This window comes from Callorhinchus milii, unplaced genomic scaffold, assembly GCF_018977255.1.
Source record: "Callorhinchus milii isolate IMCB2004 unplaced genomic scaffold, IMCB_Cmil_1.0 Scaffold4, whole genome shotgun sequence".
Taxonomy (NCBI): Eukaryota; Metazoa; Chordata; class Chondrichthyes; order Chimaeriformes; family Callorhinchidae; genus Callorhinchus; species Callorhinchus milii.
The window spans coordinates 50,631,017-50,655,056 of NW_024704745.1; the positions used below are offsets into that span (position 1 = coordinate 50,631,017).

General features: G+C 39.3%; 1 protein-coding gene across 6 annotated transcripts; it reads left to right on the forward strand.

The window, feature by feature from the left end:
• Positions 1-151: 151 nt before the first annotated feature.
• arl6 (ADP-ribosylation factor-like 6) lies at positions 152-22,841 on the forward strand. Of its 6 annotated transcripts, none has more exons than XM_007901264.2 (8): positions 152-321; positions 5,813-5,953; positions 13,275-13,336; positions 14,839-14,907; positions 17,068-17,162; positions 18,047-18,176; positions 20,389-20,444; positions 22,443-22,841. In XM_007901264.2, exons 2-8 carry the CDS (start codon positions 5,831-5,833, stop codon positions 22,466-22,468), a joined length of 561 nt encoding a protein of 186 aa, XP_007899455.1. In that variant the 5' UTR covers positions 152-321; positions 5,813-5,830; the 3' UTR covers positions 22,469-22,841. The 6 variants fall into 6 exon arrangements, with proteins under 6 accessions (XP_007899455.1, XP_007899465.1, XP_007899448.1 ...); XM_007901274.2 differs by having other exon boundaries at positions 152-313; XM_007901257.2 differs by having other exon boundaries at positions 152-305.
• Positions 22,842-24,040: the final 1,199 nt, after the last annotated feature.

Consider the following 24,040-nt stretch of genomic DNA (forward strand, 5'->3'; position numbering starts at 1 on the left):
TCACCTTAGCGACCAGCAGCGAGTAAGCAGTGAGGCGGCCCCGCTGCCTCCCTCCCTCCCTCCCTCTCTGCCCCCAGCGCTGCTCCCGGGGCCGCAGCCCAGCCAGTGATCCGCGGCCACAGACACTGCGAGACCGGGGAGGGGAGGGGAGGGGAAGGCCCGGCCCGGGAGGGCGCAAGAACAAGCACCGAGCGGAGAGAGGCAGCGGAGCGGCCCCACACCCCACACCCCGCCCTCCAGGACAGGCTCCAGCCCTCAGTGCAGGTCAAGCAGCCCCGCGCGCCGGCACCTCAGCGACTGCATCAGTGAGTCAGTGAGTGAGTGAGTGAGTGATATCGCAATCAATACTGTCCATATCACAATCAATATGTCAATATCACAATCAATACCACAATCAATACTGTCAATATCACAATCAATACCACAATCAATACTGTCAATACCACAATCAATACTGTCAATATCACAATCAATATGTCAATATCACAATCAATACCACAATCAATACTGTCGATATCACAATCAATATGTCAATATCACAATCAATATGTCAATATCACAATCAATACCACAATCAATACTGTCGATATCACAATCAATATGTCAATATCACAATCAATATGTCAATATCACAATCAATACCACAATCAATACTGTCGATATCACAATCAATATATCGATATCACAATCAATACCACAATCAATACTGTCAATATCTCAATATCACAATTAATACTGTCAATATCACAATCAATATCACAAATCAATTTCCCAATATTACTGTGCCTCAGAATTATTACTTCAGTAATAACCCTACGTTCGTTACTGACAGAATCACTGCCATTGTAACCAACATAGTCTGAATTGACTTTCAATCCAATCAATGTCGATGCCAACAACAACTCAAAACCACTCTCATCTGTCATTAGTGAAACAAAAGACAGTCAATGCGTGTGAGACTGCTGTCAGGTGTCCTACATTAAAGTGAGAGTCACTGAAATAATCTGTTTCCATGTCTATAAAGAATTATTTGGTTGCAATCTGCCTCAATCCTTTGCTCTCGTACTCATTTGAAGAAATGCGGCCAAAGTATTGTTTTAATCCTGTTTTGAATGGTATAACACATTAGGATGACAAAGTGACATCCCCAGGCCATTTCCTCTGATATTGTGGATCTGATAAAGTAGACAAACACTTGTCTAACTTTAGTTGAAACATATTGCGATAGGATGTATTATACAACAACAAGAAGATTACATTTTTATAGCGCCTTTCATGTCGGGAGGACATCCCAAGGCGCTGGACAGAGTATATATATATGTATAGCAGAAGGTTATAGGATAAATTCAATATTTATTACTTTGTGGAGTCCTGTAGCTCAGTGTTTAGAGCACTCGCTTCACAAGCGAAAGACTTGGGTTTGATTCCCAACAGGGCAAAACCTTGGGCAAGTTTCCTTACTCCACACGCCTGATAATAATCCCTCAAGAAAACAACAATAATAAATTGGTCACTTCAATCCACTACTGTTTGTGGGACACTGCTGTGCGCAATTGGCTGCCGCGTTTCGCCCACAAATATAGTCAATTCACTTTACAGTATATTCTATGAAACGCTTTGAGACATCTAGAAGACATGAAAAGCGCTATATCAAATGCAAGGATTATTTTATTATAATATCCTCACTCATTTGCTGATCTCTGAAATCAATTTTTTTTAAACTGCCCCAATCCAGTGTGGAGTGGGAGTTATAAATTAATTTTTTTGCTCCACACTGATGGGAGTGGCATCGCTTCACTCTCAGCAGTATAAATAAGGATTATCAGGTTCCCAATATGGCCCAAGACAATAATTTCCATTATATTTAAAGAGTAAACTTGAGAACAGGAATATTTCTGAACAATTACAATTAACAAAAACCTAAATCCATTCATGGCATTTTGACATCCACCAATTTCCTCTTAAAGTATGTCTTTTTTTCCCAGAGCTACTATTTATTGCTGATTTGCAACACTCATAATGAGCCTACACGTTTTTCTTCACGTGCATTCCTTTTACCTTGTTTTTTTCTAAGAATTTGTAAGAAGAGCTATTTGCGTTTCACCAATTTCAAGGTAAAATCCATACATTCAAGAGCATCCTTTGAGAAGTAATGTTGAAACTAGCATAGATCAAGAATTTTCTGTAAATATGGAAAGAACTTGTATATTTATAGCACTTTATCATGTCAACACAGGTAATTACTGTCATGTGTAGTGATTGCTTTCATAGGGGAACACAACAGCTGTTCATGTCAGCAAGGTCCTACAAAGAGCTATGAGGTGAATGTCCAATTAATCTGAAGGTTTGATGACATGAGTCAAAACCCTCCCGTCTCTTTTTGAATACTGCTATGAGAAATATCAACAAATATACAATCAATTCACTTCGCAGCATATTCTGGGAAGCGCTTTGAGACGTTTAAAAGATGTGAAAAGCATTATATCAAATGCAAGGATTATTATTAACATCCACATACAGAACCTCAGTTTAACTTTTTCTTGATAGACAGCACCTCTGACAATATAGTGCTTTATGCTTCTGTGCAATAGAGAATCTATAAGGGACCACTACACAGTGGTGCCAGACTCGATTTGCACCATTATTTATGCTGCAGTTGTGTGAATACAAGTTCTGGCAAAAATATATCCTCAAGGTGATATCAATCGCAATGCTTCAGAGTGATACATTTGTGAAATATGCTGCAGAACACAGTGCTGCAATTTCTTTAGCAAATCACTGTGAAGAACAGGGAAGCTGAATCAGGAGGTGCTGTTTATTAGATGAGACATTAAATTGAGATTGTGTCAGCCTGTTCTTCAGGTGAATGTGAAAGATTTAATGGAACCATTGGACAAAGGGGATTTTCGACCGGTGTCCTGGCCAACAATCCTGCAGATTTAAAAAAAATATTAATTTCATGGCCATTTGTGGGACATTGCTGTGAGCACATTAGCTGCCGTGTTCACCTACAAATAATAATACATAATAATAATAATCCTTGCATTTGATTTGGCGCCTTATCACGTCTTTTCAAGACGTCTCAAATTGCTTCACAGAATATACTGCAAAGTGGAGTGACTCTATATTTTGCAAAATATAGTGTTCCAAAAACAATCGTGGATTGAGTGACCAAATGCACCGTCACTATACTTTACACTAAAATTTTGGGAGGTGCTTTGTGCTGTTTCAACAACATGATAAGGTCCTGCATCTAATGCAAGGATTATTATTTTTAATGCTAGTAATACACATTTTTGTATTCATTGGTTAACACAGCAACCTGGAGACTGAAAAGCATATTCCTAAACTTCTCAATGCTCTATGTTAAGATTATTTAAACAGGCTGATTTGCTTGTATCTCAATGAATTAGACTGGTGAGGTGATGCATACTGTTCTGGTAGTTAAATGTAGCCACTGCTATATTTACACCATTTACAATTTGCAACCTTGTTTCTAAATCTTCAATGAAATACCCCCCAATAATGTTCTTCAACTAAATAGTTTAAATACAGTATGAACTATAAACAAAAGTTGAAAACTGTTACTAACAAATGTATCAGTACATTTGTTTTGGAATATAGGTCTGAAACACCTCCTACTTACCACTACGTAATTTTATGGGTTAAATTTTTTTTAAAAGAAGTTATAAAAGCATTTTGAAATAATGTAAAAATGTATATTTCCCCTAAAATGGGTTGTGGTATTGTTCACATTTTACACATTAAAATAATAATGAAATAGTGTCCTCTGTCGGTGATAATTGCTCATTAGTGGCTGATTCAATAGGATTTATTTTGAGATTGGTTTTATTTATTTTGCAGAGAGGTTGAAGTGTTTACCAAAAATAAAGAAGTGATTCCTAGACAATTGTACTGGAATATACCTTTCAAAAGAAAAGGATCCTCTCAGTTAACAGAAGCTTGGTATCAATACAATGTCTCAACGAATGGCTTCTCCTCCACCCCCCGTACTGTCTCATGTGGTGTCCCTCAGGGCTCTGTCCTCGGTCCCCTCCTCTTCACCCTCTATATGCTCCCCCTTGGTGACATCATCCGCAAACATGGGGTTAACTTCCACATGTATGCGGATGACACCCAACTCTACCTTTCCTCCTCTACTCTCAACTCCACGACCACCGATGTCCTGACAGCCTGCCTGTCCGACATCGAGTCCTGGACGAGAGACAACTTTCTTCAGCTCAACGTGCAAAAAACCGAGGCCCTCCTGATTGGCTCACGTCAGCGCCTCCGCACCTCAGGCGCTGACACCATCAGCATCCAAGGCTGCACTCTCCACCTCTCAAAGCCAGTCAGGAACCTCGGCGTTTTGTTCGACCCTGAGCTGTCCTTTCTCCCTCACATCCGCACCACAACTGGCACCGCCTTCCATCACCTCCGGAATATCGCCAGACTACGGCACTACCTCACCCCTCACGCTGCTGAAACCCTGGTTCACGCCTTTGTCACCTCAAGGCTGGACTATGGGAACTCTCTCCTCGCCGGCCTTCCCGCCACCTCCCTCCACAAGCTGCAGGTCATTCAGAACTCTGCAGCTCGTGTACTGTCCCGCACCAGGCTTCGGGACCACATCACTCCCACCCTCGCTCGCCTCCACTGGCTCCCCATCCCCCAGAGGATTGATTTCAAGATCCTCATCCTCACCTACAAGGCCATTCACGGCCTTGCTCCCTCCTACCTCTCCAACCTACTATCCCCCTACCTACCTGCCCGTACCCTCCGTTCCTCTGGCTCCGGTCTGCTCCACGTCCCCCGCCCCAACCGCCCTACTATCGGTGGTCGGGCCTTCAGCCTCTCAGCCCCGAGGCTCTGGAACTCCATCCCCCAGTGCCTTCGCCTTGCTTCCTCCCTTTCCTCCTTCAAGGCCGGTCTCAAAACCTTTCTCTTTGACCGTGCCTTCAGCTCCCCTCTCGACTCTCTTCCTCCTCCTCGCTCCCTCCCTTCCCTCCCCTCACCCTGACCATTTCCCCCTCCTCTCTCCCTCCCTTCCCTCCCCTCACCCTGACCATTTCCCCCCTGCTCGGGTCATGACCCAACTGTGCAGCGCCTTGGGACGTCCTCCTGACGTGAAAGGCGCTCTATAAATGGAATCTTGTTGTTGTTGTGTTGTTGTTGTTGTGAGGATAACATGTGGGTTCCGAGAAATTATTTGTTCTTATTTGCTGTAATGTATGTGACTGGGTTAATTTTTTTGAATTGGAAGATACTTTAGTATGAATGTTAAAGTCCTTGTATCTCACTTTAATCATCTCACTGTTTTATAATCCAGAGGTAAAACTGTTGCATGCGATGTTCGATCATCATTAATAGGAGAGCAAATGAAAAGAAAATTGTGGTTGATAGATTTTATTTTGTTTTTAATTTAAAAGTTATTGGAGTGTGAAATGAAATCAATAATGTTTTTAAAATGTATGCAATGAACACAAACGCTTGCTAGCATAAAGCATATTATAGGTGCACATATGGTTCAAGGACAGCATTGTTTCACAGATTTGGAGAATAATCCCTGGCTGCAATCTCCTGATGCCATTAACCAATAAAAGCAGTTTCTAATGCGACGTCAGTAATCCTATTAACCACCTTTGTTATGGTAAACCAGTAACCTTTACTTTGAACTGTTTATTTCCCTCATTTACTTACTGTAAATTTTGTTTAATAAATTTGTTTATAACCAACTTGTACTTGACAAAAAAATGCACATTTCTGAAACTCTTGTAACACTGATCACTTCTCATGCTTTGGTTGTTTATAGATCTACTGAAGAGAGAACATGGGGCTCTTTGACAAATTAGCTGGCTGGCTTGGTCTTAAGAAGAAGGAGGTTCATGTGTTGTGTCTAGGGCTGGATAATAGTGGGAAGACAACTATAATTAATCGTCTAAAACCTTCAAACGTAAGTTTTTGATCTTTTACTTGTATGTATGACCGGCCTGGGCCACTTCACATAACACAACATAAAACAACTTAGACTAGTAATAAGAACCAGATCATTATGAACTAATCTCTACATTCATGTTTACCTTTTGTTCATTTTGTTTATTATGTTTATTCTGTGCCTTTTCAACTCTCTGTCTGTCTAAATGTGAACTCTATTCTCTCTCCAACTCTCTTTGTAGTTTTCATTCTTTTCATTGATGATCCAATTCTTACCTGATTTTAGTTTCATTTTCTGCTCATTTTTAGTTTCATTTTGCCTTGCTGCCTCACTTTTCATTTCTTTTACAGTTTTTCTAACTTTTATTTTATTGTACTCTTTCACAGTTTCTACATCATTGTTGCTCTCTTTTTCTTTCAGTTTTACTATCCTCCATTCTGCAACTCAATCTTTTTGAATCCTCTGGCTCTGTTCCTCTTTACAATGCTTGCTTAGATCTCACTGAAAAAAGAAGCATTAATAAGCAATTTGGAAGTATTCTCATTCATTTAGGAGAGAGAAAATAAAGTTCCCAATTAATGTTAGGAACCTTGACGTAACTATTCATGTTGTGGAATCTGTGCAGTGAAGATTAGACACAGATATCACCTTACATAACATCTTAAATCTAATTTTGTGAAACTGAGACAATAGTGATAATTCTGAGACAAATATGAATTTGTCAATCAAATCTTTTTTCATTAATAATAAATATTGATGCTAAAACCTTTGATACTTAACTGAAGAATTGATATCGTGCTTCATGGACCAATTTCACTTTTTAATTATCAATTCCAGTAGACTTATAACTCTGACCTTACCATTGAATTGCTAATTTCCGTGGAATAAACTATTCCATCATAAGTAAAATTATTAAATAATTAGAGAAATTAAAAATGTATCTAATTACATAATGCTTCATTTTATTTTACATTGAAGTGCTGTTAAGATTGGTACTGAGTTAGTGTTTACACTATAGCTATGTCGTTTTTGTATTCCGCAATCTATAGTTTTCTTTTATTTGCAACCAGAAATCCACATAATAAAATTAATAATATGTAACAGTAATGGAATACACATTTACTCTGTCCTGACACTATGGTGTCGAGGATAGAAATCCACTCAAGTTTGAAACCAGAATTAATTAACTCCATTAAGTAACACCGCCAAGTTTTATTGTGGATAGTAGTTAAAACCAAACAAAGGTGAAAAGGTACAAAGGACAAGATGACCAAGAAACTGAAAGCTAATGTCACTTGGATCAAACAATGAACAGTTGGAGTTTGAATTGCAGACCCTGGCATATGATCACTCACGTGGAGTCCTGTAGCTCAGTGGTTAGAGCACTCGCTTTGCAAGCAAGAGACCTGAGTTCAATTCCAGGCAGGGTGAAACCTTGGGCAAGTTTCCTTACTCCACACGCCTAATAATAATCCCTCCAAAAAACCAAAAACAATAATTAAATTGGTCATTTTCAATCTACGACTGTTTGTGGGACAATGCTGTGCGCAATTGGCTGCCGCGTTCGCCCACAAATATACAGTCAATTCACTTTACAGTGTGTTCTGTGAAGCACTTTGGGACGTCCTCCCGACGTGAAAAGCGCTATATCAAATGCAAGGATTATTATTATTATTATTATTATTATTATTATCTGTATCGTCAACAATATATTAAATTGCTTGCAATGTGTTAATCAATCACTCTTCACTCTTTAAAACACTTCTGGTGTACCATCAACAACAAATAACTGTGTCTAAAAGACCAGGATTTACAATATGAAGCATTTTCTTTTAATTTGTGAATATCAAATGTGCATCTACTACCTGTGGGAATTCCACTCCGAAACGCTCAAAATCTCTGTATAAGGGAATAATGTGGAAACTATTTCAGATCTTGCACAGAGACAGCAGCAATGTTTCTACACTGTGGCATCTGTTCAAATCTACTTGTAATGGAATCGGGCAGCTTTGGCAGTGCTGCAAGTTGGATCTGCAAAACCACTTCCCCAAGTAGTCCTACAATATAAATGAGCTATCTGATTTGTTCAAGTTCAGCCCACTATCTGTTTCAAGCTCCTTAAAAAGATTACTTATGGCTAAAACCTGTAACCTTAAAAAAAGCTAGGGTCTGATATATTAAATGGATGTTGTTTAGCCTTTGTAAATCCCTGTGTCTGAATGAAACCTATCTATTTCCTTCAGTTTTGCTGCTAAATCAAGTCTCTCAATTGGTCTGATGAAATGAGGTCAAGTGATCAAGTCAAGATCAAGTTATTTTAACTCATAAATACTGTATCACCTAGACTTACTCTTTTAAGAAACTGCTTGGTGCCATAATGGAATGAGGGTAAAGGAAGTGTAATGGAAGGATGAGATCAAGTGGGCTGAAGGAGCTTTATTCATCTGTACTTGTTTTATATGCCTGTAATTTTCTTCCAGGTGTCCTTGAAAGTTTTCCATTTAAACCATCAATTGGCTCCATTACTGTTTTCTTTCCAGCCACTTTCTTCCATTAAACAAGTAATCGCTCCCAACTGTTACTGTATCTTTTACTGCTGTCAGACAAAAAGGCGCTTATTGGAAACAGATTTTCTCAAATATAGGTCACAAATTGACTGAAATGAGTAGACCTGGACTCACATTTAGCAGTGAGACCTATTCTTTTTCTTCCATCAGCAGTGACTGTCACTTGAAATTAGTGTGAATGGGCAAGTAGTATTTGGAAGGCAGACAGATGTAGAGATTTCATTTCTTCATCTGAGAGACAAATGTTTGCAAGTCTATTCAGTACTTTGACACATTGTACAATGAAAAAATTCTATTACTTGCTTTACATAGACCTCTATTTACATGTACCTTATTTAGGCTTAGAAGAGGATAGCTGATGTTTTGGAATTCATTTTCACTTCTGTGTTCTTCTGAGCACCACACATTGTGTAGGTATTAGTTCAGAGAACCATGACTGCACTTCAGAGCTGGCTCGTTTTCCATGACTTGTCTTGGCACCTGTTGGGAAAATAATTTAAGAATCATGAAGTTAACAACAAAATACAACAAAGTTACATTTGTATAGCGCAGGGCGGGAAGTACGGTGATCAAAGGCTCGGTCGAAGAGGAGGATCTTGAGATGGGTTTTGAAGGAGGCAGGGGAGGGGGCGAGGTGGAGGGACTGCGGGTTGGAGTTCCAAAGGGTGGGGGCAGAGTGGGTGAAGGCCCATCCCAATGGTGGGGCGGGGGGGGGCGTGAAGCAGGCCGGAGCCCGTTGAGCAGAGGGAGCGGGCAAGTTGGTAGGGGGTTAGGAGCAAGACCATGGAGGGCTTTGAATGTGAGGACCAGAATCTTGAACTGTATCCTCTGTGTGATGGGAAGCCAGTGGAGTCGGGCAAGGATGGGGGTGATAGGGTTGCGGAACCTGGTGCGGGAGATGACACGGCTGCAGAGTTGTGAATGATCTGCAGCCTATGGAGGGAGGAATTGCGAAGGCCGACAAGCAGGGAGCTTGTATAGTCGAGCCTGGATGTTATGAATGCGTATATGGGGGTCTCAGTGGCCTGGGTGTGAGACAGTGCCGGAGTCAGGCGATGATGCGGAGGTGGGGGAAGGCAGAGCAGGTCATGGCACAGATGTGGGGTAGAAAGGATAGTTGAGGGTCAAGCAAGACCAAGGTTACAGACTGGCTTAGTAAGGTGGAGTGTGCATCCATGGATGGTGATGCTGTCAGCGCCTGAGGTGTGGAGGCGCTGACTGGAGCAAATCAGGAGAGCCTCAGTCTTGTTGACGTTCAACTGTAGAAAGTTAGCTCTCATCCAGGACTTGATGTCTGACAGACATTCTGTCAGCATAGCAATGGTCCTGGGGACGAGGGTGGAGGGAGAGAGAGAGAGTTGGGTGTCATCCCCGTACACGTGGAAGTTGACCCCATGTCTGTAGATGATGTCACCTAGAGGGAGCATAAGACATTGAAAAGTAGGGAACCAAGAACAGAGCCCTTGGAACCCTGCACAAGATGGTGTGGCGGCTAGAGGAGAAACCGTTTGTGGAGATGAAGTGGAGATGGTGTGAAAGGTAGGATCTGAACCATTCAAGGACAGAACCATGAAGATTGAGGTGAGAGGAGAGGCAATGGAGGAGGATCGACTGGTGAACAGTATTGAAGGCAGCAGAGAGGTCAAGGAGGATTAGGTGGCAGAGGGAAATCTGGTCACAGATGGACAAAATGTCATTTGTCACTTTGACCAAACCTGTTTCTGTGTTGTGGGCCGCACGGAAACCCGACTGGAGAGGAAGGAGCGAAGCTGGGAAGAAACAACTTGTTCCAGGACCTTGGAAAGGAAAGTTTGGAGACGGGGCAGTAATTTGAAAACAGTGAAGAAAATATATGAAAAACATTTACATCATTCTTGCAAAATATCTTTTTTTTAACTTCAGCTTGACATTTCTTTGGTCGGTTACTGCATGACGATAATAATAATATCCTTGCATTTGATATAGCGCCTTCTCACATCATCAAGACGTCTCAAAGCGCTTCATAGGATACACTGTAAAGTGAATTGACTGTGTATTTGATAGCCAGAAAACTGCGTGGCGGTGCAACTTGCAGTGGAAGAGTGACATATAGTACGTTGATACTATTTTCAGTGAGCCTTCACCCCCAAAGTAATCTCTCATTTAGTGACTAGTTTCCATCCAAATACAGAGATAGTTTGAGGTTCATCCAGCTCGAAGTTTAGATGCATTTGCAAAGCTTGTATCACTGTTATTATGGCAAAAGCATGTTGGATTTAGTAAAATTACTACTCAAGATTCCATATTCTGAATACTGAACTGGGTTAGAGTTCTCCATATAATTTCACTTTTACATTAAAGGATTAAGGTTTTAATGTTTACTTTTGTACAGACATGTTCTGCAGTGAAGTTCTGGTAGAGAAACAGAAGTTATAAATCTTTCTGACTTCCAGATAAAGTCCTGTCAAATCTCAGTTATTTCTGGTGGCAGTCGTGCGTATATGTGAAAAATATGACCTCCTTCTGTGAGACTCGCTGAAAGAAGCCATGGCTCTATTTATTCCACCGGTTTTGTAATCAATGTCACTTTTTTTTGCACTGGAAAATTTCACAGTTTCCAATTGCTTGACCTTGACAATACAGCTAGACAGTTAAATGTTAATATCATTCAGTGAGAAAGAATGGACAGTTTTCTTGAGAAGGAGATGGAGGGTAAGAAGGCATGGGCCAAAGCAATTCATAGTTTCAGAGGAAAATTTGAAAGAAAAGAACGGGGCAATCAAGTAAGTAATAGGGAAGAAATCACTCCATTGCACTTAATAAGATAGAGGAAGAAATCCACTGGAATTTTGTTCTGATTTGTTCAAACTGATAGTTCTCCATACAATGAGAATTATATATTTATCTTTATATTTGAGATCCATTTAACCAGAAACCAGCTACCTGCATTAATTGATACAAAGGCACATTGGAATATTATTTGCATTGTCTTTTAAAATAGCCTTCAGAGGAATGAAGATTCAGTAACCCTTAATGGAAAATCTACTGCACTCCTTTAGAAGATAAATAAGTGTTACATTAACCATTTAAAAAGATATCATCCAAAATCTTGACCATGATTGACCATTGACTAATAAGGCATAACAAATAACATATTTTTCATCTTGCATTCATTTGATCCTAGTTATTTAATTCTGGTGACTTTTGGTATTTTCTTTTCCCAACGTTTTCTTTTTCTCTTCCTGCTTCTCCTACAGAAACCATTGATCCTCTCCCGGAGTACGGTTCTGGTTCCCCAGACAGTGGCCACTCTCCATGGCCATTCTTACATCTTCGCCTTTGATAGTGAGCATCAGCAGGCAATTGAACCTTAAGGAGCACCATAGCAGTGCCTAAGCCTGTCCTTATCCAGTGTACCAGATACACGTGCACTTTCCAGCAGGGGTCGTTGGACAGAGATGATTAGTGGAATCTTTGCTGATTTTTCTTCTCTCTCTTCCACACGAACTAAATGGAACATTGTAGCACCTCAAATACATTGATATAATCTAACTTTGCACAGACAAAAATCCAAACCTGAAACTTCTGAGTTGTATGGCCTAGTGATTTTTTTTATATACCTTCACTTATAATTCTTATTACAATAATTGCATGAAAGCAACTTTCAATTGATACGGATGGGATCTATCAAAAGCAATTTTATGCTAAGACGACATAAAAGGAAAGCTTATGATGTGAGTCCTGGAACTTATGCCAACTGTGTGGAATAACTACTGTATTTATTTAGCCTGGTGAGGATTAGTTACAGTATGTGCATGGAAAAAAACTTAATGCGAAAGGAAACATTTTAGCTTGGGAGAAGTGGAGCTTAAAGTCTTGGTGAGAAACTAATTGCAAAACATTTTTTAAAGCTCTATGATTGTACGATATATGTTCTGTTCACAAGAGAAGTTCAGATGCAGAAAGCCCTTTGGCCCCTTTGTTCTCATCCTTCCAGAATACCCACCCTACCGTCATCCCATCACATCATCAAGCTGTTTTTAAAACTATTCCAGCTTCCTGGCCTCAACCCACCCATCTTTCCTGGCAAACCCTCTAGGTAAACAAATGTATCTTAAGTGTCTGTCCTGAAATTGCCCTTTGCAACTCTAAACCTATGTCCTCTTGTCCTACTCTATTGGTGCATCTGAACGTATTGTTCTTGGTTTACATTTTCAATCCTAATTAAAACTGTATATACCTCACAAGGACGCTTCAGAGACGTCTCATTTCAAGACTGAAGAATCCTAGCGTGTCTAGTCATAGCTGATTCCTCTAACACTGGGAATCATCCTGATTGCATTGCCCTGACTCTGGATCTCCCCTTGGCAAGCTCTATCCCATCTATGTGTTCATTATTGAGTCTTGGTGATAAGGCATCACTAGAATGGTGCTCATGCTCCCTGACTTTGGCTGTTTGCTAAATTTTGACCTGAAGTAATATTTAAAACAAAATGCTACATGATTTTGCAAGTCTTCTTGGAAACATTCCTCTAAAAGGTTGGAAACAAAATCAAGTTTGAAACACAAAAACATGTGAACACCGGGTTTAGTTTCATCTGATGATATTGCTTTTTTTAAACTGATATATTTAAAATACAAATCATGAAATATGTGATCTAAGTATTGTTAAAAACACAAATGAGGTGGGGCTTTGAATGGTCTATATTTATTAAGCCATCTTTTTAAATTGCCTAGTATAATTTACTGTGGTCAGCAGATACTTTGTACTGACTGGTAATGTTCCTTTGCAGGCTCAAGTGCAAGACATTGTTCCCACCATCGGATTCAGCATAGAAAATTTCAAGACTTCTGGGTACCATTCTGTTTTGATTAGATACTGCACCAATAGTTAGAGTCTGATTGATAAGGATTAGAACGTTAAAGATTAAAATATGCTCAATAATGGATAGTCTTCAGTAGTGCCTGAGTTGGGATCCCGTTATTGGGAGGAAGGGTATAAAACTCCCTGAGGAGAGTGTTTCTTTCCGGATCATTCAAGGCATCGTCATAGAAATCTGCCCCAAAACCAGCAGTGACAGTGATGCTCATGAGATTGATAGCAATGAGCTGGCCTCAGGAAATCACATAGATAAGGCTGTTCACCATTCTAACAGCTTGGAGTTTTTTTTGTTAAATGAAAATAATTACTGTACTTACAATACAGTTACAGGCTGACCCCTGTTGTTACCTGCCATGGTTCAGTGCAGGTTGATTGTTAGTGCAGGTGTACTGAGGTGTACACTTCTAGCTTTGGCACTGATTGCCCATCTTCCTACACATAGTGAAATATACTGGCAGTGACATCAGAGGCAACCTGTAAACACCGACCCACAGCTACTCGATATATCATGAGGTCCACTATTATGGACTCAGACCACTACTTTATAACAGAGTCAGCGTGTAGTTACAATTCTATAGATGTCCAAAATAGTTTTTTGGCAACACATTTTCGTCATATTAATGTAACGTAATTTACATGTTTTCACATCTCTGACAGGAACAGAACATACTGCAGAATAAATAGAACGGGAACTCTTAGCCTTAGCAACCAAAATCAAAATAGCAAAGTAACCAAGCTATGGCTGATTTTTCACTTGACATAGCTTAACACAAACACCAATGGAACAGAACCTTGTACTAACACAAACGTTCACCTTATCAGGGTTTGAGCTCCTTAACGACACCAACAACGACAAAATTACATTTGTAAAGCTCCTTTCACGTCGGGAGAACATCCCAAGGCGCTGAACAGGCAGGGATCAGGACCCGAGCTTGGGAGGCAGGGTTGGGATGAAGGAGGACAGAAGGGGAAGGAGGGCATCTGAAGGCATGCTCAAAAAGGAGAGTCTTGAGTCATGCCATGAATGAGGCAAGAGAGGGAGCAAAGCAAAACAATGGAGTTCCTTAAAGATTTTTAAGCCTCTAAGGGGCCGACATTAAGGTTAATGAAGAAGCAATAGCATAACTGGTTCTCTAATAACACTGAACAAACACCAGCTAGTGCAGCTCAGCACCTGATCTTAGTTGAGTGTGTGCAGAGCTTGTTTCATCCCCAAGCAATGGGAATCGTAGCAGGAATATAAATCAGAGTTCCTGCTCCATTTCCCTCTACTGCTGCAAAGGTTTGTGACATTGCTTCTAGCAGAATAAACCAGATTTATATTGAAGGAAATTATTTCTCCCCTATGTAAGTTAAATACCCATAAAATAAACCAGGCTTTGTATTTCACTCAGTAAACGTATTGTTTGCAAAAAACCAATACTGTAGGTTTATGTTAATGGTTTTATTCTTCTTCCAACAATGCTTTCTTTCAGTCTGTCCTTTACAGTGTTTGATATGTCTGGCCAGGGAAGGTACCGAAACCTTTGGGAACACTATTTTAAGTAAGTATTACATACAAAACCCAAATCATTACCTTGGGTTATTAGAAATTACTATGACAACTTTTACACAATTCACAACCTCTTGCGGGGATTGAAATGTATCACAAATGTAAAAAGAACCCCATCCTCTCCATTATAAATGCCCTTCTCACAGGTCACCTCGTTTCGATCTTGAAAACAATGTTTTTTTGTAAAAAAAAGTGAGAAGAAATATGGAAGTACAAAAATTTTAAAAATGCATTCTCTGAACATATACATGTTGGAAATAAATGACTAGATTTTAAATGATGTAGAATGCAGGGTTATAGACTGAGTAGGGTAGGCTAGAGTAAATCTAGACCCAGAGTTTAAAATCTAGTCACTGAATAGGATTATTAGATTTTAAACACTGGGTCTAGATTTACTCCATTTTCTTGGCATTTCTAGAATTTGGCAATTTCCTAAATATGGTCTTAATTCTGAGGTCTGTTTTCTCTTTAAGATCTTTTAAACCAACTTTGAACATTTTTGCAACAAATATATAGTCAATTCACTTTACAGTGAGTACTGTGAAGTGCTTTGAAATGTCTAGAAGACAGGGGAAGAGCTATATCAAATGCAAGGATTATTATTATTTATTATAACTTCGAAATTAAGACTGAAGTAAACCAAATTCAACACATTCTGAAATGCTTAAAAATCTGGATCTAGGTAGCATTTCTCTGCGAAAATGTAACCTGGGAATAGGTCCACGGAAATTGGCTTTGAAATAAAGCACTAAATAATCAGAATCCACAATTGAGGTGGGATTGAATTGTTTCAAAGGAAAAGGGAACTTTTCCAATGACTTTGCTAAATTGCTGTTTATTCTCTACAACAGAATGTCTGATGAGATGGATGAATGTAGCTACATTGTTGCTGCATTTGTAGAGCTGTTGAGGATGTTCTATAGTTTCCTTCAATGTCCTTTGAACATCAGAAGAATGCCCTTCAGTCAATTGATCTCATCCTTCCAAAATAATTAGTCAAACACCTTCTCATTATAGCCTCTAGATGTTTCTCAAAATGAATCTAATGTCCTACTTTCAACCACTCTTCCTTATAATCCACACCAGCTGTGTGCAATCCAGGGAAAGAAATATTTCACGTTTGTGTCCTAAACATGCTTTTCAGAACTCTAAACGCATGTCCTTTAGTCTTGCTATTTTGCTACATCTGAAAGTTTTGACCTGGTTTCACTTTCCTATCTCTTTTAAGGGCTGAAAAGTTTCCTTGATTTTGGCAATGTAGCCCATCATCCTGTTTGCTGGTTATTTGTTGGCTCATACTATTTTCACATGGTTATTTAAAACTTAGGAGGATGTCTGTCAGATATCTTGTTTACACTGTAAGGGCAGCTCAGTTTTTCCTTCATAAGCACAGAATTTGATCTGTTCTTGTATAGGAATTTCCTCTGCCTGAATTAAAGCATGGGTCAAGGAATTTCAAATAACTCAAACCAATTTGCTAGCACAACAGAATAAAATTCAACAGGATGTGGAGGATGACAAATAAGGGTGCATGTTGAATTTCATACCCCAATGTAAATAGGGCTATTTTTAACCTCATTGAAATCAGTTATTTCCAGAGACAGTTAAAGTTGTTATCTGAAAGCAAGTAATTGATTCAAGTAAAAAGGGATGCAATTGATTCAAATTTAAAAATAGGATTCATTCAAATCATTCAGAAATTTGCAGCAAGTGGGGCTTTAAAGGACTATTTCCTTCTTTTAAGTTAGTTTGCTACATATTGCAGACAAAAGAAAATAAAATATTTACAACATGTACTTTTAGAACCTTTTCCTACTTGAGGATCACTTAAACAGATTATGATCTATAATTGATAAAGGAATAATATTACAATGGAAACTCTACAATATACAGCAACGCCACATTTCTCAAAATGTGTATTGGTTACTTCTCATTGTCATGGCTCTTAAGAATTAAAATCAAATACAATTCAATTTAAATTGTAACTCCTATTAATGTGAAGAGGTAAGGCAAATTTATGATGACCAGCCACCTTAAAGTAGCAATGTAAGCCATGTGTTGGCTACCACAGCTAAACCACCTGATTAAAAGATATGAAGAAATGTAACTTTGCTGCAGTGCACAGTGTAACATGTCGTCATGGTCACTGCAGGGAAGGCCAGGCCATCATTTTTGTTATTGATAGCAGTGACAAGCTGAGGATGGTAGTTGCCAAAGAGGAACTTGACACACTTCTGAATCATCCAGGTAGGATCATTTATCTTTGCTTCCTGTGTTCATTTTGCCTTTAAGAAATATTCATTAATCTTCCATGGAGGGCTATAACATAAAAAGTGGTTTGCCATAGAGGGTGCCATAAGGGTATTCTATACATTAATTAATTATTACAAGGGAACTGTTGAATTTATTAATAAGGCTTCCACTCCGGTTCCTGAACAGATAAGCTGCCAAATAGACTTTTGAATATTTCTTTTGAAGTCTGGAAATTCAGAGGATGCTTTACCACCCAGCATTGAGCTAAATAAGAGCTTGAGATCTTAAATGTGGCTGATGTTAAATATACTTGTGGTAGAAATCTCATCAGTTTCTTTTGGGTGGTCACCCACACGATCCACAAAACCCTGCGCATATGGGAAATGTCACAGTCGCACTCCGCAGTCTGTGCTCCAACCCCTAGCCAAGTGCACAGTTATTTCACAATATCTACTTGCTACTATATTGTACTACATGTTTGGATAAATGTTTCAAATGTGTAGTTGCTGGTATAATTAACTTGTTACAAATTAACTCTAGACTGCTGTAATATTCCACATGAGAGAAAATAAATATATGATTTCCCCACAGTTACAAATCTAAAACTTTTGATGTTCTCCTGAACTGACTTGCCCCTTATAGTGTAAAGGTATGAGAGATCATATATAAACTGAAATTTGTGATACCAATATTCTAGGAAAATTAATGCATAATATACTCTCATTATTCAGCACCGAGAATCACCAACAATGTATCATTTCTATCCACTCAAATGCCTTTGTAGTATGATAGAACATTTGGCATAACAAAATAAATTTCACTTTTACTTTGTCAAAGAATACACCTTGACTAACTTCTTTTCTATATTTTTTCTTCAGATATTAAACACAAACGAATTCCAATTTTATTTTTCGCAAACAAAATGGATATCAGGGATGCTTTGTCATCTGTCAAGGTTTCACAGTTGTTGTGTTTAGAAAATATCAAAGATAAGGCATGGTATATTTGGTAAGTGGAATCCTAATCATGGTACTTTTAGCATGCATTTTAGTTTGACCAAGGAGGCTTTGGAGACAGATTGTGTGGGAGTTTCAAGGAGGAAGGGAGTGTTTTTTTCTGATGGCACAGGGTATGGGGTTATGTGAAATAGGGAAAGATAGTATTTGAAAATGGGACTGGGTAGGTGGACTGTACTCATGGTTTTTTCGCATTCCTATCAAGAACATATTGATATCCTCCCCCTCCCACATTTGCTCCCATTTTTGCCACCAAACTGGACCTCAAAACAAAACTTTTAAAATCCCAGGGTTTTTGTTTTGCAGATAAAACAAAGACTTTAAAGGTATTTAATGATGTTCTGAGATTTGATTTTTGAATAATTAATTCATTACTGGACACCAGCCTTCTTTCCCTTCCTGTTATTGTGTTACACTGAAGAAGGCACTGTACTCTGAACGACTGTTGGTCGTTCAGTCGAGAGGCTCAGCTGTTTCTGCCCTTCCATCTACTGCCCCCTCCCCATCTCCCCTTCACACCCCGGCACCTACCCATCCCTTCCTCCACACCTTTGAAGCCCTCCTCTCTCATCACCACAATAAACCACATGAAACCAACCATCTGCTCCCTTGACCCTATCCCTACCCCTCTTCTTACCTCTCAGCTCCACCTCCTTGCCCCCCTACTCACAGACATCATGAACCTCTCCCTGTCCATTGGCACCATTTCCACCCCTCTAAAAATCGCTGTCATCACTCCTATCCTTAAAATGCCCTCCCTGGACCCATCCCTGCTCTCAAATTACTGCCCCAACCTTCCTTCCCTTTCCAAGGTCCTGGAACGAGTCGTTGCATCCCTCTATTTGTGGGCGACGCACCAGCCAATTGCGCACAGCAGTGTCCCACAAACAGTCGTGGATTGAAGTGACCAATTTTATTATTGTTTTTTTTCTTGAGGGATTATTATCAGGCGTGTGGAGTAAGGAAATTTGCCCAAACTTTCTCCCTGCTGGGCATCAAACCCAGGTCTCTCGCTTGCAAAGCGAGTGCCCTAACCACTGAGCTACAGGACTCCACGGCTCTGTCCTTGGTCCCCTCCTTTTCAATATCTATATGCTCTCTCTTGGTGACATCATCCGCAGACATGGGGTCAATTTCCCCATGACACCCAAATCTATCTCTCTGCCTCCGCCTTCGACTCCAGGACCACTGCTGTCCTGACAGATTGTCTGTCAGACATCAAGTCTTGGATGAGAGCTAACTTTCTATAGTTGATCGCCAAAAAGACCGAGGCTCTCCTGATTGGCTCCCGTCAGCACCTCCACACTGCAGGCACTGATAGCATCACCAGGCAAGGATGCACACTCCACCTTCTAAGCCAGTCCAGAACCTTGGCATCTTGTTTGACCCTCAACTATCTTTACCCCACATCCATGCCATGTTCCGTTCTGCCTTTCCCTACCTCCGTAACATCGCCCAGCTTCGCCACTGTCTCACACTGCAGGCCACCGAGACCTTCATACACGCATTCATAACATCCATGCCTGACCACACAAACTCCCTGCTTGTTGGCCTCCCCTACTCCTCCCTCCATAGGCTGCAGATCATCTTTGTCCTCTCCTGCACCAGGCTCCGTGACACTATCACTCCCATCCTAGGCTGATTCCACTGGCATCCTATCACACAGAAAATACAGTTCAACTTCATGGTCCTCACCTTCAAAGCCCTCATAGCTTTGCTCCCCACTACTTCTGCGACCTTCTAACCCCCTACCAACCTGCCTGCTCTGGGAACAAAGTACAAAAATCGCTGCCAACAACAGCTTATTGTTATTGGTAGTAGGATTTTCCATTATAAACAGCATTGCACCACTATTCACTCCTTCAGTGAATTACCAACGAGCTTCAGTAGAGATTGCACAAACGAATGGCATTGTTTCCTCACTGTGGTAACACTGAGAAACTGATACTTGTCATTAGAAGACAATTGTCTCAGGTTCAAATTTGTGTTGAAAGATTTCAGCGACAATGTTGCTTTTTTTTAAAAAGAAGATATAACCATTCTCACTTTTTGACCACTATGCCTTCTGAAGCTTGGGTAGCATATTAACAATAGTTAATTGGGCACCAGCTTCTAGGGTTTAAGAAAAAGCAGCTTGAGCCAAGGATTTTCATTGTTAAACTGTAAAGCACCTTACATCTGATGGGGGTTGTGATTTATTTCAGTGCCAGTGATGCCGTAAAAGGAGAAGGGCTACAAGAAGGGGTGGATTGGCTACAAGGTATGAAATATTTTGCTAGTTTGTTGTGACACTCTCTCAGTATTTAAACATGTCATGCATAATGAACAATCACTTCTATTTGTAGTCCCTTAATTTTGTTAGCATTGTCTTTTTGTGTTCTTCCTGCTGTCTGCACCCAGACCAGATTACACGGTAAGTATCATCACTTTGGCTGTTCCATTTAATGTATGTGGACATGAGTGGCAATGAGTGTTATGTTATCTAGATGTACATCAGAAATAAATGACGTCTTAAAGCTATAGATTTAAGTGACCTGGACGTTCTTTTTTTCCTATTTCACATGGCTGAAATATTCTTGTAAAACCCACAAAATCAAAGCTGTTGTTGAGATGATGGGTGGATCAAAGAGAGCAATAAAACTCCACAAAGGCTAATAAAGATATACCTAGATATAGATTAATGACACAAAAAAGTACTTTTACGATACGATAAGTGCATCAGGCTCTGAGTTTTAGTATTTCTCTATTTACCTAATATGGCAATATCCAATCGAAATATTAATGGGGATCTAGAACAACAACAGTTTACAATTATGTAGCTTCACTTGGGGGAGGCAGTGGTTGGCCAACAAATACATATTCTTGATTGAATATTTGATTCATAGCATAAATCAAGAAATATTCAATCAAGAAAAAGCTGAAACACCCAACTGATCAAGCACAGACTTACCTAGATTCCTGCAAACGTTCAGGCTTCTTCTTGACGATTTACAACAAAAACAATCTCTTAAAGGGGCAGGGTTTGAAATTGACAACAGAAAAAGTAACTGTTTGTGCAAATTACTTAATTGGTGTGTACATGATTAAATCTGAATCAGGAATATGGTGTAAAATGATTTAGAGCCAGAATCACTAAACTGATAACGACTCTTAGATATTTGAAAGATCTCCCCAAGGCATTTAATATAATTCTGAGAATTTTTCTTTTTTAGCACCAAAACCTTCTGATATTCTGATTGAGTTTCTTCTCGCTCTTTTCTTCCTGGTCACCTGACAAATGGTGTCGTATTTCCAGTATTTCAGCAAAAAAATCTTGCCTTTCTAATGCCTTGTGAACCTAAGCTTGAATCTGACTGAACAGAATTGATGTGAAATGAAGCTCCCCATTTATTCACTCTTGAGTATTATACATAGATAGAAACAATTATGTTACAAATATTTTAACATACCCATATTTTCAGTTCCTTTTATTTTCTTATGTTTCTTATACTATATTAAGATGAGAGTCTTGGGAAATGGAACATTTTGCATTTTCCTGAACCTCATGCTTGCATTTTACTTAAGACTTCAGTTTTAACAGGTCAAGTATAATGCAGCATGAGACTCATTCTGCTCTTCTCAAACAATGTTCCTTGACCCCCGACATAATATTTGTACTGGATCATTGTGATTTGTTTTACCATTTTCACACGGCCTATATCAGTGAGATTTTAAATTTGTGGCAGTTTTGTGGAACCATTAAAGTGGCCTGGAATGAATGTAAGCTAGGGAGACTTCAGTTGTATTTTATTTGTTAGCTCACATCCTAGAATCCAAAACCATTGTGAAAATACACCAGCCAGAGTCAGCTTGGCCTGCTGCCTTACATCTAATCAGGTCACAAGCACTGTTTGCCTATTGAATTTCTACATTCATTGTCTGGCACCTGCATTCTCAGATTCTTCAGTCCTACCATCCTGTTCTAGTCTCAAGGTTTTGGTTTTTAAACACTGTTGTTTTTGTTATGATAGTGTTTATCTGCCTGTTAACAGAACAGCCAATATTTCTGCAGTTATTTACACTTTAAAATGTTCTATTAAACTCTTGCAATCTTGTAAAGTCATCTTTTAAAAATACACTGTTGAAAATAAACCTGTGTACACACACGTTGTTGTAACAAACAGACAAAACCTCAGAACAATGGTATCTTTGTCTTACTTGTGTCCTTAGTTAAAAATGGCTTTAAAGTGAAAGTGAAAAATCTAATGCTTTATTTCAGATCAAATCAAAGCAATGAAGACGTAAAGATGTAATGACACAAGAAGAACTTCACTAAGAGAGACAGATTCAGAACTTGGCAGAACCAAGAGCTGTGCCATGTACCAAATACAATCAATTTGATGTAATGAAACTTTAATCTGTCTTTAAGTTGTGTTAAAAATGTACTAGAAGTTGAAGTAATATGTAATATTGTAATGACGTCAACATGTAATATATGTTTCAATTGATAACTAGTTTAATTTTATAAATGACTTAAAAAGGCATTACTGAGCATTTAGAAAAGTTTTTAAAAAACAGTATATGTGACTCTCTGTTGGCCAAAGTTTGTATGTATATTTCTACAGATGGTGACGGGTAAACTATTTATTAGTAAATATTCAGTGGTGTCCTTCCTTGATCTATTTTGAAAAGTTGTCTCAGCCAATATTGCTCAAACATACGCATGTTGAAAGGATATTACTGATCTACAATCACACAATCACTGGACTATCTCCCTGAAGTTGAGCTGGAGACATACCTGGGAAACCATGTTAGTGGAGCCTGTCTGGCTCATCAGTAATAATAATAATCATCCTTGCATTTGGTATAGCACCTTATCATGTCTTCAAGAATATACTGTAAAATGAATTGGCTGTACACTTTGCAGGAGAATCATGTCAGCCAATTGCGCACAGCAGTGTCCCACAAACAGTCGTGGATTGAATGACCAAACTTCCTTTTTAAAAATGGGGTTAAAAGCGATCCACCAATCGGCTAACAGACAGGTTCCTATTTACCATATCATGACTCTGAGACATCTCAAAGCGCTATACAGGATTTACTGTAAAATGTAGTAACTGCATTTTTGTAGGTGAATGCAGCAGTGAGAGGTAGATTGCTATGTAAGCAAAGTTGAAGACATTTGGGAAGGAATGTCTCTAAGTGTGGACATGAGGACCCATAGACAATTTTCAAATTTAAACTGCCTTCAATTAGGGGAAAAGTTGCAAATTATGCTGCACCTTCTTATCTGTCAAAAGGAATGATAGGTTGGCATTATACAGTAGTAGGTTTTCAAATTTAACACCCCAATAAGGTATGTTACTGACTGATAAAGGATGATCGTCATGAAGAAAACATGAACACATTTTACAAAAGTAAGCATGACTCTCAAAACCTCGATAAATATGGATAATCCTATGGTCAATCCATGAAGATTAAACTAGAAGAGAGTATTGATTAGCCTCAAGCCTTCAGGCTTTGTGGCCTGTTCTAGGTTTGTCACTGTGGAAAGTGGTGTAGTAATGGTATTACTTTCAACCTATACATATAGAAGCACCATTATCAAAATGTCTCAAAATGCTTCACAGGGAATTGCAAAGTGTATTGATTGTGTATTTCTATTAATCTATCTTTCTATTTCAGATATTGAGCAGCTTGCTGTACATTCCCAGTAGTTTCTGTTTGGTTTCTGTACAATTCTCTCCTGCTGGTCACTGCAGTGCCATTTTGCAATACCGATGAATCATTCTCGTTTTGGACTTCAGGTTCTTGCAGGATAAAGTATACAAAATACAGAACGCCGATGAAGTCATTCTGGAAATATTTGGCTTCATT